General features: G+C 36.7%; 1 protein-coding gene across 1 annotated transcript in view; it reads left to right on the top strand.

Moving 5' to 3' along the window:
• The window catches only part of sytl5 (synaptotagmin-like 5), an 81,168-nt gene extending 65,680 nt beyond the window's left edge, over positions 1 to 15,488 (top strand). Inside the window, exons 11-18 of the mRNA XM_030124436.1 lie at positions 4,844 to 4,909; positions 6,580 to 6,758; positions 8,099 to 8,201; positions 8,292 to 8,453; positions 8,536 to 8,644; positions 10,568 to 10,706; positions 10,788 to 10,996; positions 12,241 to 15,488. Of these exons, the coding sequence (XP_029980296.1) occupies positions 4,844 to 4,909; positions 6,580 to 6,758; positions 8,099 to 8,201; positions 8,292 to 8,453; positions 8,536 to 8,644; positions 10,568 to 10,706; positions 10,788 to 10,996; positions 12,241 to 12,383 (1,110 nt within the window). The 3' untranslated portion in view covers positions 12,384 to 15,488. The remainder of the gene's footprint in view (positions 1 to 4,843; positions 4,910 to 6,579; positions 6,759 to 8,098; positions 8,202 to 8,291; positions 8,454 to 8,535; positions 8,645 to 10,567; positions 10,707 to 10,787; positions 10,997 to 12,240) is intronic.
• The last annotated feature ends 2,927 nt before the right edge of the window (positions 15,489 to 18,415 follow it).

Genomic DNA, 18,415 nt, shown 5'->3' with positions numbered 1-18,415 from the left:
GAAGATCCTGATCAGCAGCATTATGTTTTGGTCATCTCCCCATCAGGGCTGGACTGTAGAAATTTACACTTGATATCATTTATATTTACTGAGTTACTGCATCGTTCCACTTCCTATCTCTTATAATGGGAAAATTTTTCAAAGTGGCACCAAATCCAGAATCAGATCTGGATCCAAATAATTTCACTAACTTTTGTTGACATCATCATAAAGAAGCTGTATACCAAGTTTAAAGTCAATCGGAATTGTAGTTTCGGAGAAGAAGACGATTGAAATTTTTGTAACGGACAACAGACGCCGCCGCGGCCAATGGACGCCGCATGACGATAAAAAAAGAAAACTGTCCACCACTAAGGACTTCCATAAAAATTTTTAAAACTGCATCTGAAAAAACTGTTGCATCATGATGTTTCCAATATAGGCACTTACTCAATAAAAAACAAAAAAAGCTTGTACTTTGCTGACATTTCCTGGGTTTTAGGAGGTTAAACCAATTTGTAATCTAATCTCACTTTGTTTTAAGATTATTTGTGCATGAAAGGATTATATTCTGTGAGAAAAATGCTTCATAGTATAACACACCAGTATGTCATAGGCTTGTAATCAGACTGAATCTGTTGATATAATATGTATCACATGACTTCCAAATCAATGCAATAACTGTTAAAAATATAAGATTGTAGAATTCTGGGATAATACCTAATAACCTTTTGGCAAATATCTGATGATGATACAGATGTGTTTTTTCTTTGTTGCTGTATTTCCTCCCCCTCATGTACCAGTGAAACAAAGAACTCTTCATTATAAAAACAGCTGAACAGTTTTCAGGTTTTTCAGCCTTTCATTGCTCTTGTTGAATGAGAAAAAAATCACTCATAAAATGTATGAACCAACCTTTATCACCTGAACACAACACAGTAGATAAACATCAGCTGCTACCATCAGTGATTGTCATCTTATTAACAATAGTTGATGTCAGTCAGCATGGCCAATGTTGACCAACGGCTGATATTGTTGCATCTTTACTAACTTTAGGAAAACTGTCATAGTTTGAATATAACGGCACCATATGCATAAAATCTGAGTCAAGTAAAAGTTTAGTCATACAACAAAATAAGTTATAGCATTGCAGGAGTACAGTACAAAATGAATCATTATGTATCTCTGCAGTATCCTATATCATTATATTTTGGTGTATCTTGTCATTTTTTTAAAGGGTTAATTCAGCATCAAGTCATTTCTTTTTCTTTTCATTTTCCTGGGTTTTGCAGTATCTGTCTCTTAGATTTCTGCCTCCACCTAAAAACCGAAGAAAGTAATTTTTTCTCTACAGTGCTCATAGAAATCAAATTATATTTAAAGCTCTACAATGTACTGTATTAAGCTGCCAGACATGAATCCAAATGAAAAATAAAGCTGCTCCTGCTGAATAATATATTAAGTGAAACTCCAGCAGTTCATAACAATAAAACATCAGTGTTGTGTTTACACTGTCCCTCTAAAAATACAGCTTCTAAATACATCACTTTTGAGATGTTATATGCTACATTCTGTGGATAATTCATTCATTTCCCCATTGCTAGTTTTTATTAAATCTACTTCATATTTTACAGGAAAAAAATGTAATCTCCTGTGGCTCATTTAGAATAAAAGGCACACCAAAGATGAATGTAACATTGTAATAAAATTGTAGTTTAGAGAACATCAGTTACCTGAAATTGAAATGTAAATGAGTGTATTAGAGATGGGGCTAAAATCTTTGACTAATAACTTAAAACCCTAACACAAAACAAAACCATATCTGCATAACAAATGAGTTTGCTTTATAACTAATCTGAATTATGCAAATTTGATGCATTAAAATGTTCAGTGTGCTGTTTTATTTTTCAGGTGACCTATTCTTTTCCACATTTAGACTTGAAACATTTTTGACTTGTGTAAAATTTCACTTGGTTATTTTTACTTCCTCATAATTTTCACATAAACTTAGTCTGGCAGTAAATCCAGTTTTCCTACTTGCACTATTTGGTGATTTCTCTAATTTGAGTAAAGTATCAGTAAACAAGCTCCACAAACATCCCGCCCGTCCATTTATCGTGTTATCTCATAAATGACTAACCACCGTCGCTGAACTGCTGTCGGCAGCTTGAATGAGAGTGGAAGGAGGCGTTGAGAGACATTATGCAGAGTCGAGTTTGTCATTGAACCGAGCTCTATTCTGCTCTGCCCACTGGAACATGATTCAGTTCACCGGTGGATAATGAAGGCCGGCTGAAGTAGTAAGAGGGCATTTATATAATAGTCAGTCCTATTATATCCAGTCTCACAAAGATAATTTATAAACAAATATTTATTTTACAGTGACTCTGGGAAGAGTACACTCTTAAAAACAAGGGTTCCTCCTAAAAGGCTGACTTCTACCTTCATTTCATATCATTACTTCTAAACACTGTTTAGGAAAGGGGTTACTTGTAAGACTGAGGGTTCCAGTAACATTTTATCCCAAGAACTGACAGTTCTTAACCCATGAAGACCCAATGCTACTTTTGTGTCAGTTCCCAAATGAATTTTTCTCTCTATTTAACCTTTCTTAAGCAATTTATCACAATTTATTATAATGTTATCCACTGTATTTTGCATTTTTCACTGTAAATGATGTATTTTCCTATATATTATTTCTTATATTAACTTAAATGTTCATGAAAACTCTTTAAACTAAATTTAAAGGTTATATAGTCAAAACAGAAAAATTGGATAAAAAGTGACTTTTTCAGTAAATCTATCGTTAACTGAACATAAACCAAAGTGTGTCCATCCACAGTCATTGAGCCAACTCCATGAGTTTTTACTGGTGAATCAATGTTGTTAAAGATGACGGTGTTTCCAGTCACTATGGAGCCTCTGAACATCCAAATGGGTCATATCTGATGACCATGAAAACATGACAAACTGCATTTGACACCAATTATTTATATGTATTGATAAGATTAATGGATCAATAGGTATTAAACAGTTTAGATCAGTAGATGCTTTTGGTTTCTAGTTGAAGTTGGGTCTTATACTGTAGGTTAAATAATTCTTGATGTTCAGATCATCACACTCAAATATTCCACTGTTAATGCTGTGTCGCGGGTGGGATGTGGGGAATTTATTTTGGCCTCTAGATGTGATCCCACATATGGGGTTGTAGGTATTCGGTTCTAGATGTAATCCTTCATGGTTGGACTTTTAGTGTTTGAGTAGGTAGAGCGCTTGATGTTGGATTCTAAGTATAACACTTTATCTTCAGCTTGTGGTGTGACCCTCTAAGTTGGGTTGTAGTTATTGGTGCCTAGTTGGGTTCTAGGTTCTAGGTTAAAGGTATGACCCTATATGCTGGGTTCTAAGTATGATTCCCTCTGTTGGGTTATAAGCACTGATTCTGGATTGTAACCCTTTATGTTAGGTCCTAGACATGATCCTTTTGCTGTAGGATGCAGGTATTGGGTTCTAGATATAATCCTTTATGTTGGGTTCAACGTGTGACTCGTGGGTTCTAGTTAGTATGACCCTGTGTAGGTTCTATGTATGATTCCATCTGTTGAGTTACATATAGGTATCGGGTTCTAGATGTGACCTTTTATGTTGGATTCTAGGTATCTGGTTCAAGGAGGAACCCTTTATGTTGGGTTCTAGGTATTGGGTGGTAGGTGGAACACTTTATTTTGGGTTCTAGATATCACTTTATATGTTGGATTCTAAGTATTTGGTTTTAGGTGGAACCTTTTATGTGGGGTTATAAGTATAATAATTTACTTTCAGCTTTTTTAGGTTCTAGATATTAACCTTTTTGTTGGATTGTATGTATTTGGTGCTAGGTGGAACCCTTTATGTTGGGTTGTAAGTATGATGATTTATGTTGGGTTCTAGGCATTGGGTGTTAGGTGGAACACTTTACTTTGGGTTCTAGATATCAGTTTATATGTTGGATTCTAAGTATTTGGTTATGTTGGGTTATAAGTATAATGATTTACTTTCAACTTTTTTAGGTTCTAGATATTAACCTTTATGTTGGATTGCAGGTATTTGGTTTGAGGTGGAACCCTTTATGTTGGGTTTTAGGTATTGCGTGTTAGGTGGAACGCTTTACTTTGGGTTCTAGATGTCATTTTACATGTTGGATTTTAAGTATTTGGTTCTTGGTGGAACCTTTTATCTTGGATTGTAAGTATACTAATTTACTTTCAGCTTTTTTAGGTTCTAGATATTAACCTTTATATTTGATTGTAGGTATTTGGTGCTAGGTGGAACCCGGTTACAAGTATGATTGTTTTTGTTGGGTCCTAGGTATGACCCTTTATGTTGAGCTTTAGGTATTGTGTGTGAGGTGGAACACTTTATGTTGGGTTGTAGGCAGAAGTTTTTGAAAGTATTTAAGGTGGAACTTCTATAAAAGGGTTCTCCTATGCAGATAAGACGAAGAACACAGTTATTGTGGTTGAATGTGTGAAATAAATCCTAAATGATTTCAAAATACTGCATACATAATTACATATAATGGACAGAGTAAACTACAGTAAACTAAGTGTGTGTCCAGTGTGTCCGTGCTGATTTCACAGGCGTTTCCAGATGAGTAGTGAAGTCTGTGGTTTAATCAGATAATCACCATGGTAACAGTGTGTAATGTGGTTTCTGGCTGAGCTGCTGAAGACGGGGTTTTGGCAGCTTCTCCTCAGGGGCCGGGGGTCTGCGCTCGGGTTTTGCCTCAGCCAGTAACACATCAAAGCGCTCAGCTGTTTCCATTCTCTTTTCTCCTTTTCCTTCCTACCGTTTACCTCCATGTTTTAAACTGTTCGGCTGTTAGTCTTCCACTCCTGCCTCAGAGAGACGATGGGGGTACCTCAATGTCCCTGACTCGGATGCTGAGACTGTAAGACTCCTCTTACACATTTGTGCATGCGTTTGTTTTAAACCATTATTTCAGAAAACAGCCGGAGCAACCACAAGCACATAAACATTTTATGCATAAATCAAAGCTAAACGAATGTTGTATGTGAATTAAATGTAATAGTAGCCACATCATTTTCCATTAAGTTCCTCACATTAAACACTGGCTCATTCCAGGAAGTCCACTTTCCAGTAGAAGAAGCAAAGTACCACTGAATTTTCACATCCTGATTTCTGTGCAGCCTGAACAGCAAAATAATTATCAGTGGATTGTCCCAATTATATGCTGTCCAGTTCTGCTACATTCATGTTTGCCTGCTTCCTAGGAAATTTTCCAGACGTAATTACCAGCTGTGGTTGTACAGGTTTTCAGTGTCTAATTACTTTTGCATGTGCACGATGTGAGGGGGCAACATTTAGACCTTAAAATGTGGATATTGCTGCATTAAAGTCTAACATAAATCACTATTTTCTTACAACAAAATGACAAAACAGAATACTGAAAGAGACACAAATAATAGTATTAATAAATTTTATATCTCTCTATGTAGCACTTATGCTTGCTTGTTTCTTTTGTCAATCATTTGTTCATTTTTCTGGAAATTTTCATTTGTCTTCAATTGCACTGATCAGTTGTTTTATTTTCATGTCATGTACACATTGTCCTCAACACAAAATACAACAACACTTTTTACCATACTGTGTCTTGTCTCAACATTTTAATAAACAGCACCTTTTACAGCTTGGTGTGAAACATAATCGTCTTCCTTGATTCACAAGAAAAACATCTACATAATGTACATGAAGGACTCACTTGTACACAGCATAGACTCACTTTCAGTTTTACATTCATTCACAGTGACATTAAACGTTGCAGTCTCTATAGCCCAGGGGCTTATCCCTGAACACAACTCCATACATAGTGATGTCTTATGTTTCAATTATACATAGGGTTCTACTCTACTTACATTCATGAGACACCGAGGTAATAATTTTCCTTCCACCACATATAAAAGCAGATTTTTAACTCATTAACCCAGGGATGAGCATGTGAAATATTCCAGTTGATCATCTTTTTAGTGAGGTAGATCTGATATATCTTGCTCTCCTCCTATTTTCTCTTATCATTTTATCCGTTATGGTTTTTTACTTTTATTTTGTGATGTATCATTGCATTTTTATTGTGTTTTATATTTTTGCATTTTTTCAATTGCTTTTTTGACTAGTGTTATTTCTGTTTTGCATTTGTTTGGCCTTATGCTGCGTGTTTACTGCTTTGCCTTTTGAATTTATTCCAAAACATTTTATATTTTCCTATCACATATCTATAGAGTTTACAAATACACCATTGTGCACGGTGTATAGTTTGCTCACCTTTCTTTTTGCTACTTGCCCATGAGGTTTTATTTTTAATTCTTTTTCATCTTTTGAGCAGACTTGAAGGCTGTTACTCTGTATAAAACCAAAAGGCTCTGTCTTTACCCTCAGATATAAATTCCAACTTACACACCTAAATGTTGCTCTCAGACACATGTAAGGGCTGCCACGGTTTCTTTTCACATTGCTTTCCATCCTTTTCACACTTCCTTAAGTCTTTTGTCCACATTTGACCTTCTCCTCTCTCACTCCCGCCTGTATCTCTTGACTTTGCAGAGTAGTATCAACAGCATGATGAGCATGTACAGCGAGACTGGTGACTATGGCAACGCCAGGGTTAGCGGGGAGATCCTGCTGAACATCAGCTACAGCTACAAAACCGGTGCTCTCAACGTCGTGGTGAAACAGTGTCACAACCTGGCAACGGGGGATGAGAGGAGGCAACGCACGGACGCGTAAGACAGGATACAAGAACAAAAATAACAAACAATAGCCTAGAGTATGGAAGTAAATCTGTCTCATCAGATTTTGAATTATAAAAGCCATTGAATTTCTAGCAGTGAATTTTTTTGCACTGAAATTAAGTATCTGAATTTTTGTAGTCTCTCAATTTAACTATGTTCAGAAATTTAGAATAAAAAAAATTCAGATGCAAAAAATTCAGATGCAAAAAATTCAGATCACACATCTGGGACACCAAGGATAAGCAATCGATTCTATGTCAAGTCAAACCGACAGCCAGCCAATCGAGTTACGTTAGGTTGGTCATGTGATGCCAATTCAGGAAGACAGTCAGCACGGATGTGTGATCTGAATTTTTTGCATCTGAATTTTTTGCCGCTGAATTTTTTGCATCTGAATTTCTCGCATCTGAATTTTTGCGTCTGAATTTTTTTTTATTCTAAATTTATGAACATAGTTGAATTCACAGACAAAAAATTCAGTTACTTAATTTCAGTGCAAAAAAAAATTCAGTGCTAGAAATTCAATGGCTTTTATAATTCAAAATCTGATGAGACAGATTTACTTCCATACTGAAGTCTCTAATATATGCAAAATATCAGAATCCATGTTATGATAAAGAATCCACAGTTCAGCTGTTTACTTTAACACTGAATCCACATTGGTGAATTTTCTTAAATTTATAAACATATTCAAGTGACATACTAATGAATTACCCCTGTGGGATCAATTAACTTCTTTATCTATATCTGTATCTGTATATTCAAAAAACAGAGACTGTGACTTCACTCTCACACCCAAAAAAAACAAGAAAAAAATAATACAACCTCTATTGTGTACAGCAAACCAAATAAATAAATACAACAAACAAATATACAGGTACTAAGAAACAACTGTGATAATTACCCATTAGCAAATGCATAAATGTGGTCAAATCTAACTCCTTTGTATCATTCACCCACTTTCTGGGCAGGTTTTAATTTGCCAAAACTGGTTATAATATAATAGTAATATAATAGTTATGTTAAAAGACTGATATGAATGTATTTGAGTATATATTGCTGATTTTTATGTATCTGTGAAGAGGAAAGATAACAAAATGGGAAGCGATTGCAGTCTGTAGTTTGGGAATTATATTGTGTTATCATTAATGTAATATTTTTCTCATTTGGGTTACAGCGGTTATTAGTTTATGAAGTTGCTTCCGATGAAATGAGCAAAATAAGTTGAATTGAACTGAAAAGCTGTTATAACATAATCAAATTATAAATAAGAACGAACGTCATCCACCTCATCCACCAGAGTCTGAGTCACCTTGTCTTTTTCATGACAGTTATGTGAAGACGTACCTGCTGCCTGACATGTCACGGCAGAGCAAGAGGAAGACGACCATCAAGGCCAACACTATTAACCCTGTTTTTAATGAGAATCTGAGGGTCAGTCACTCTATAAAGTGTCTTATCTGCACAAGCTGCGCAAGAAACTGAATATTTCTCATTAACCTTTTGTTTTTGCATATCATATAGTATGTGATCAGCCACTCGCAGCTGGAGACTCGAACCCTGCAGGTGTCCGTCTGGCATCATGATCGATTTGGACACAATAGTTTCCTGGGTGAAGTGGAGCTGACCTTTGACTCCTGGGAGTTTGATTCCCAAATAGAGGAGTGGTACGCTCTGCAGCCGAAGGTACAGAAGTGAATCAGTGTGTACATATACTCTTATCTTATTTATATATATGTTGTACAAGTGTGTGACTGTATTTGTGTAGGTGGAGAGCAGTATAGACACTACAATGCAGTATAAAGGTGAACTGACTGTGGTGTTAAAGTACATTCCTGCAGAGAAGAACCTGATGCTACCACTGGACCAAGTACAAGGTACATTTTAATGCAAATAACCCCTGTAACACTGCAATATGTAAAAACTGCATTATATATATATAACCCCCAAGTTTTGTAATTATAAGCTAGAAATCATGACTATAATATGAGTTATTTTGTCCACCAAGGAGGTTAAAACACAGCTGCATGTGGAAAATCAGAGCCTTTTGGAGCAGATCCATAACATGCATTGGGGTTTGGAGTTATTTTTCATTTTCTTTTTTAACTAGAAAGGCACAGGCTGACTTAGAACTGATTTAAATGGAAAAAAAATGTAATTAACGACCAACTGGCACCCGATGACTGAAACAACAGAAGATTTTAATCTCTGTAACTGATGAAAATGTGGTTAATTAGCTTAATCCTTGGTCGCGTGTGTCACTCTGAGCCAATGGTGTCAGTTCTTGGACATCAAATCACATAATTTTCCTATGTTTACAATGATGCAAAGAAGTAAAGAGACATTAAAGTGCATGTGTTCTATGATGATCTAATTCAGGAGTGAGTGTAAGGATTTCCACAGAAAAATTAACCCAACTCCTCTTTACTGAAACCAGTTGATTGTGGTGGTTATGGATGCAGGCAGTTTAGTATTGATGGTAATGAGCTGATAATTCTGATAAAGCTGACATTGTTATGAAATATGGATTGTTCCAACCGCAGCTCTCAAGAGTAAAGGAGAGGAACATAGAAACAAATGGAATGAGGTTGAAAGCAAAGTTGTATGGGACAAAAATAAACCAATAAATAAGAGATCAACAGAAGAAGGAAAACAAAGGTGACACAAAAAGACATTAGATGATCCACAAATCCATACATGAATATAACAAAACAGGCCTCCTAGCTTAGAGTTTTAACAGCTTACAGTTTGCACTTTCTGCTCCAAAAAATAGGCGTCTATTGTAACTTAACAAAACAAACAAAGTACAACAGAGAGTGACACATCTACCTGTAAGAACTATCAGAAAAGTCTGTAGTAGTTAAATATTGTCAAGTGTCTCACCAAAAGAACTCCACTATCTATTTTCTATATCTATCTACATATATACCCAGCCCTTAACAAACAAAGAATATGGGACCCAAAACAGTCTTTCCTATATGTAATGGACTGGAGGCTATGAATTTTTATTCACATAATGACACACAATGTTGTGCAATAATGCACACAGACTGACACAGATATCCATCTGTGTTACTTTGTGTTACTACCATTAGATGACATGTAGCTGTTAATGAGTATGGGAAGGCATTAAAGTGATTAATATACAGTGTAAACAGAACAGAGAAACAACAGCCCACACCTAACAACTAGGAGAAACATATTTTTATTTATTTATTTATCTATTTATTTGACAGGGACAATGCAGTCATACATAATTACAGGCTTGAAGCTGATGTGATTGTATATAGAGTTTATAGCTAGTGCTAATTTTCAACTTCTGTCCCTGGTTGGGCTTTTCTACAACACTACAGTGCATTACAATATATAGTAAAAAAAAAACAAAACAAAAACAAAACACTGTTCTGTATAAAAACACAATTAAATTGTCCATAATTACTGCAGTGTATTTACATAGTATAAAACATTCATTCATTCACTCACCTACACATAATACACACTATTTACACATGGGTACAGTTTTGTTTTTTCTTTAGCCAAGATTTAGTTCTGGTAGTAGATAGTATTTTTTTTTCAGGATGTGTCAGTGATGATACTGGGTTGGTTTTTTAATCCATAATTTTTAGGGCCTGATTGTATAGTGAACCAATGTGTTCAGTGGCAGTAGAAGCCACTTGAGCCCATACTGTCATGCACTACATCAGGACGAGACACACGTTGCACATTACACAATCCTTTTAAAGCTGAACCTGTTGAGTAAATGTTTATTCCTTGACCGTATGTGCTCTCTTTGTCATCAGTGAAGAAAAGTTTCCTGAAAGGCAAGAAGACGAGCAGCTTCACGCTGCCTAAAGGGGGCATGGTTGAGCTGCTGGTTAAAGGAGCCAAAAACTTAACTGCTGTCAAATCTGGAGGCACCTCTGATCCTTTTGTAAAGGGGTGAGGTGCTCCTTTGTTGCATGAGATTTAATGTACAAAACACATCTGCACTTTGCACTTAAACATTGTTCTCTATCTCAGGTACCTGCTTCCTGACAGTAACAAGTCAACTAAACACAAGACAGCAGTGGAGCGACGTACAGTGAACCCACAGTGGAACCACACCTTCACCTACTGTGGTCTGCAGTCAGGAGACCTGAACAACGTCTGTCTGGAACTCACTGTCTGGGACAAAGAGGCCCTGGCCAGCAACGTCTTCCTGGGCGGGGTCCGACTCGGAGCTGGCACAGGTGTGTGTAAAACTGAGGCAACATAAAAAATAAAAAAAACAAAAAAGTTCTATTAAGTTGTGGCTTCCATCCAAGTGGGGATCCACTTTTAAGAATGACAGTAAATGAATCAATAAAACATTAGAAGTGGAAATGTGGACGTACACAAATGTACATAATGATTTCATCTTATATATCTTTAATATGTTAATAGACCTTTATATGTTAAATAATAAATGAGACAAATAAATGCATTTAGATGGAGTTAGAAGGCTCTCTTTTTTATCAGTAAAAATAACAGAATGTAAGACTTTAATATTCAATCAGGGCTTATTTATGTTCTCACTGTGGCCCTGAGTCATATCTGAAAACTGAAGAATGTACTGTCTTACAGTTTCTTCTAATGTCACAAAGAAAGAACGATTTATAATTCATTTCTTTATCAGTCAGAGGCTATGTCTTTTTATTTTATTATTACTGTTTTTCTAAAGCACATATACACCAGATTTTTAAAATGAAATATTTTACATTGTGGCAAGGTGGTGTAGTGGTTAGCAGTGTTGATTCACAGCGAGAAGGTCTTAGTTTTGATTCCAGCACCGGCCTTTCTGTCCAGAGTTCACATGGGTTTCCATCCTCCATCCACTGTCCAAAGCCAGTTCATCTAAAGTCCCTCTAAATCCATATGAATGTTTGTTCATCTGTATGTGTCAGCCCTGTGATGAGCTGGCGACTCATCCAGGGTGGAGGATTAAGCGGTTCACAAAATGAATGAATTTACTTTTTGCATTCTCATACTGCATGTTGATTACTGTGCAAAGCAAGATTTTATATTAAAAATCCTGTATATGAAAGTTATTATTGTTGATGCATCTATTATACAATTAATCTGTTCAGTTTGTTTTTCACTTATTTTTATTTTATTTGCTTTTAGATCTACAAAATGTCATAATACCAAGTCTATTACTTAAACTACACTATATTTAACATTAGCATCACTTTCACTAGCTACAGCTCAAGGATTAATATATAAAATTATAATCTAATGTGATGCATTGCTTGTGATTTATGTGTTTGTACATGTTCAAAATTCAGTAGCTTATATCATTTTTAGACTTTTTACCACACTGTGTCTTATCTCATTTGGTCATTTATGATAGTAATGATAACTGCAGCTGTATGATAATAAAGTATTCATCTCCTCAGTTATTATTGTCTTCAGCAACATAATAAAATAACTTTCTGTGTTTGTGTCCCCCCTCAAGGCAAAAGTTATGGGAATGAAGTAGACTGGATGGACTCTTATGGGGAGGAACAGCGGTTGTGGCAACGCATGATTGAAAACCCTGAGGTCCCTCAGGAGTGTACGCTGATGCTGCGATCCAGTATGCGCAAGCACAGTACATGAGCTGGCCTGAAGCACACAGACAGACAGCCAAACAGCAGAAGAAGAAAGGAACAAACAAGAGTTGTAGATGTGAAGAGAGAGCAGGAGAGGAGTGGAGAAAAAAAACAAACCAGTCCAGGAATCAAACACCCATGAAGCAGCAGAGAGACGCTGGGCCTCTGTCATTTTCCCTGTTCAGATTCCTCTTTGTGTCCGGATCAGCCAGTCATGCCTTACACCCACGTGTGCCCCCTCCGAAGCATCTCATCCTGACCAAGCACTACTGTTTATCAAAAACGTGTTGTATGTAACTTATTATAAGCACACGGTTTGACCACTGATGTGTTCATCCAGGTCTCTGTGATTCATGTGCCAGAGTCATCTCTGCATGTAGTTAAAGCTGACAAAGCAGTTAGAAGAAGCTCCGATCAAAAAGGGTGAAACTCAAACATTCCCTTTAAAGGCAACAAAGCTGCATCCTGGTCAGAAGCACACAATGATGCACACATTTATACTCATCCTTTGGTCAATGACTGTATTCACAGGTGGAAATACACAAGCTGTTGTTGCAAAATACTCAAAGTAGAGGTCCAGTGTGTAACATTTAGGTTATTTTAGTATACAGTAACATGAAAATAACTGTTGTGCACAAAAGGAGATTGTCATGTTTCTACATTAGCTCAAAACAGACTTCTTCTTCTTCTTCAGTGTAAAGGTGCATTACAGAATCCAATAATGTGTCACCTATTAAACCCCTGACTCCAAGAAGGGCTTTTTTTATGTCCACCATAGAGGGGGGTGATTCAATTGGATGCAACTGCACAGGTATTTGTCACTAAATATTACACACTGAACCATAATTATAATTTGCCCAGAAAAAAAAATCCTGGGATGAAAGTAGGAAAAAGCACAATAATTGTGAAAGGACCAGTGTGGTAATCCCAGCCAATCATTAATAAGAATCTGGTGATATGATACGTGTCAAGATTCAGTGATTGCAGTTGAATATGTTTTGATTTTTTTTTTTTTTTTAAATTCAGGAAAATGTAATATTAAAAAGAAAACACCACTACATGCATGAATCTGATTAAAATGAAAGCTTGTACTTTACATCACAGTTCAGTAATAAAATGAAGATGGTAATAGTTTAATAATAAGGTGGTAAGTATTAAAGTGCAACTTGCAGGATTAATGGATTAAAGGAGAATCTAGAATGTATTATCTTTTTCTTAAGTTACAAATTACAGCTTTTCCCTGAAAAACCTTTTGTCTCAAAATGTGCCAAATTTGCTCACAGGAGGTAGTTCTCACTTTCCACTGTGTTTGACAGCAAACAAACAGACAAAAAACCAACTCAGAATGTCATAAATCCACTCTCATTTACATTTTTTTGGACTGTACATCTACAGCACTCTTTTAATACCTCAGTTAATCTATGTTTTTTTATATCACTTGTCTCTCTTGGAGTCTGCTGTGATCTGAGGCCAGTTTTGCCTACATTTGTCACAGAGGCTACGACTTAAACACAGAGACACTCGCTGCTGTTCAGTTTTATTTTACTGTTGTTTTTCCATTGTGGCTCCGTCCTCCGTCTGTGTTCATTCTCCACCAAACAGTAGCACAGAGTTACACATTCTCCCTGTTGGTGGGTGGTAATACCTTTGCCTGTAATTGGCAATCCCTCCTACTCCAGTCCCACATATTACACAGCACCTCCTACTTGTGCTCTGTAATATGTGATAGAAGTGTAACAACACATAGTAACAGCAACAGTAGTCATTTTCCTCAACTGTTTTATTGGTAATTTATTTTTATCTTTTCTGCTATGGGTCACTTTGATGCAGCACGCTCATGATGACAAGACTGTGATCCATCATCACTGTGTGAATTTATATTTTCAACCTCACTGTGGTGAAAATTCACATTGTTACCGATATATTTCTTCTGCTACATCATAAAACTTTCTGTTTTTGATGCAAACTGAAAAGTTCAACAGAAATACTTCCACATGTATTTATGTCCACACATATATGTTGTAAAACCCAATTACTAGAATATTTTGCTGCAAGTTGGACTTTAATAAATACCATGTAATTCTAAGTTATGATAAGACACTGGTTGTATAGGTGTTATTGGTGCCACCAAAAAGTTTAGTCTGGTGGCCGAAGATAGTTGTCAGGGACATAAACACAAAACAAACTAATGTTGGCAGCCAATACTTATAAACTATTACTGAAAATGTACACATTGTGAGAATTAAAACAGTATCACGAAACATAATATTGCTAGCATAGCATGTCAATATTTTATTCCAGTCCCCTTAATGTTCTCCACAATGTTGAGCATCTTTCTATTTGCTTTACATATCTTACTTTAACCTACTTGCTAAAATACAGTGCTCTACAGTATAGTTACTCTGTAGCGTCAAACATTCATGACTGTGTACTTCCAGCTGTCTGAAAAAAAGTGTTTAGAAGATTAGAGAACTTCAACTGTAGTGTAAATTAGCATAACACTGTATCAGTGTGAACATAAAACTGCATGATGTTAGAGAAAACAGACCAAGTAGAACAAATAACAACGGCAGAGCACTGAAAATGGAGCAGAAAGTGTGATTTTATTTGCGTTTGGGGACCCTGAGAAGGGGGATGTGTGTTATAGAGTGAGTCAGCGCTGAGGCGGGCTGCCTTCGTCTCAGGAGGAGCCTAATAATGAGTCAGTGACAGTCACCTTGTCCTGTCGCCCAGGGCTTTGCGATCCACCATCCTGTGATGAATGAATCACACAGTTCACAAAAACGATTCTCCAGTTAAACCCCATAGAAACGTTTTTCATGTGGAATGCCAATTTTGTCCGCTTGTCCTTGGCAAACCATCAGCTCTGAAGTCCCAGAGAAAAGCAGTCTCACAATGCACAATAATAGTAATAATGCATAGAGTTCAATATACAGCATCCTGTAGATGAGAGGCTCGTGCAATACCTGATTACTGAAGAAATTCTACATGTACAAACAGCATGTACTATCTCTGTTGTGTCCAGTTTTCAAGCTTCAAACTGACTGTACTTAAGCCTATTTTGTCCCAAATGTGTTACAGGAGTATTTTGAAATAAACACATCTTTCCATATGCTGCTTATTTAATTTTGTTCAAAAACATGTGATTCACCAATTATTGAGAATGACATACACTGAGTTCATCATTGACAGACGGTTCCTGAGATTATAAAACCCCAACAGAGACAGAGACCCACATCATTAATGTACTAGTGCTGTCAAACTGTTAAAATTTTTAATCAGATTAATCATAGGGTTGCTGTGGTTTAATTTTGATTAATCACCATTAACTATTCATTTTTAATTTATATTAATCGTGTTTCATTTTGCATGAGCAAAAAGACTCAAGAATGAAGGCAATATATATGCATTTAACATGTTTATTAAACACCTTCAACAGTTTCAACAAAGCAACTTGAAACAACTGTTCGGTCTTGGGGTTTTTTGTCCTCATATTTCCATCCAGAGGGCTAACGTGCTGTTTAGCGTCTTCCATCTTTATCAGTTGGTTCTGCTGCCTGTCACTACCAGATCAACTGCCCATTTGTGTATGCGTGTTGCTAACTCTACTTGGACAAACTGCCCCGAAATGCATTGCCAGAGACATTCAGTCATTCTGCGCTGCAGATGGATTAATTGCATTAAAATTTTTATCCATCCATTCATCCATCCATCCATCCATCCATTATCTTCCACTTCATCCGGGGCTGGGTCTCTGGGGTAACAGTCTAAGCAGGGATGCCCAGACTTCCCTCTCCCCAGACATCTCCTCTAGCTCTTCCAGGGGGACCCCGAGGCGTTTACAGGCCAGCCAAGAGACATAGTCTCTCCAACGTGTTCTAGGTCTTCCCCGAGGTCTCCTCTCGGTGGGACATGCCCGGAACACCTCCCCAGGGAGGCGTCCAGGAGGCATCCGAAACAGATGCCCGAGCCACCTCAGCTGGCCCCTCTCGATGTGGAGGAGCAGCGGTTCTACTCCGAGCTTCTCCATGGTGACCGAGCTCCTCACCCTATCCCTAAGGGTGCGCCCAGCCACCCTATGGAGGAAACTCATTTCGACTGCTTGTATCCGGGATCTTGAAAAAAATTAAAAACTTTTAATCAAATTAATCATGATGATGGATTAATCTGCGTTAATGCGTTAATTTTGACAGCTCTACAATGAACATGTGAATGAAGACCCTGTGGTTAATACAGGACTTGGCTGGAGAGGTGGAGGAGATCATTTTCAGATCTGTAGGAGGCAGGTGAGTAGGAGTGATGTGGTGAACACAGCAAGTTGAATGAATAGAAGTGGGGAGGAACTATTGCAGAGCTTCATGTGTGTACAAGTTTGCTAAAATTCTTAAAGTGGACCTATTATGCCCCTTTTTAACAACTTAATGTAAGTCTTACATGTCTGCAGATGTTAGGTTTGAGCTCAAATACTTCACAGTTCATTCATTGCACTGTATGTATAATTTTCAGTGCTGTTCCATGTGGACTGTTTCAGTATATTTTACATAAAATGCTAATGAGTTCCTGCTGCCCACACCATTTTCCTATTTATGCCTTTAATATCATCATGTCTTCACTTTGGCCAATTAGAGGACAGTGTCTGGTGATTCTATTGGACTTACTAATGATGGTAACTGCGCAGTTAAGAAATCACAAATATACAGAAATCCATATGGTTGATTTCAGACTCAATTATCTGAAGAATATGTAAGTGTTCTGATTGGATATTATTATTTTTTGAGCCCCCAAACTTGTTTCCTAACAGAAAGATGCAAAAACCTTATTTTTCTACTTTGAAAAGATGAAAATGACTGATATTTACTCATGTGTTACGTCAACTGCTGAGCTAATTTTGCAAACAAAATATACTTGACATTCACATTTGTGGAAAAATGACATTACACTATTTCACTCCCCATGAGAATAGAGTATTTTTGCAGTTTGCATGGTTATTTTCCTCAGTATTAGTAGATATAGTGTGTTTTTTTTCTTGCCTGCTGACATCACCGATTTAACAAATGTGGCAGCAGCATGACTAACTGATAAGCAAATAATTTTGTGTCAGCAGGGGACTGGTTGTCTGGGAATTCGATGTGAAATAAATACAAATAGGTTCATTATGTGACTTTCTATTATATAACTTGTATATTCATATTCACATCCACATGGAATTTTAAGTGACCAATGACTAGTAGTGGTTTGGAAAATGAATGAATGAATGAATGGGCATATTCTTATGTAAATATTTCTTGACCTTTAGCGACATACTCTAACATGAATAGTGATGTCAGGTTTGCACATCCCTGAAAACTTGATGCAGAATATTCAGGTCTGAGTGAGTTTTTACACTCATTTTGTGCATCATTTTATTAATTTCTGCTTTATTACATCAGCTCCGGTAGAGGTAAACCTTTGTTGCTGCTGTATAAACTCACCGTTGTATGACATGGTGCATCAGACTTTTTACTCTCATATAACACAGACTGCATGTAATGCTATTTTCACTATTGTTTTACCATTCTTCTGTTTTTTTTGTTTTTTTTTTTAACTTTCTATTAATGTTCTGATGTGTGAAAAACTTAGATGTGTCATTGCGTATTACACATCCAATAAGAAAAATGCCAAATCAAAGTGCGGACTCCTCATTTAACCCCCTGCCTTAGATTAACCCACCATTATTTATTTTATTATATAATCTTTTATTTGTCCTTCACACCCCTTCATTACTGGGATATCTGTAAAGTTTAAACAAATTAACTCATAGGGCTTTTCAGAATTTATCCACATATAACACTGCCTTTTTTATTTGTGTGCAAGAAACCATTGAATAAGGTTGAATCTCTTATTTAAGGAGCAGTAAATGCTTCTTTCTTCTCCTAACTCCTTGTCCTTAGACCCAATGTACTCACATTAGCAGCATGGGGAAAGTTAATCCTCAGAGATTTCAGGCAGAAAAGCTTGAGGAAGTGAGGTGAGGAAAGACTGATGACAGGTTTGTACACA

Source organism: Sphaeramia orbicularis, chromosome 21, assembly GCF_902148855.1.
Source record: "Sphaeramia orbicularis chromosome 21, fSphaOr1.1, whole genome shotgun sequence".
NCBI classification, from domain to species: domain Eukaryota; kingdom Metazoa; phylum Chordata; class Actinopteri; order Kurtiformes; family Apogonidae; genus Sphaeramia; species Sphaeramia orbicularis.
The sequence above is the reverse complement of the archived record's forward strand: the minus strand, read 5'-3'. Positions and strand labels throughout refer to the sequence as shown.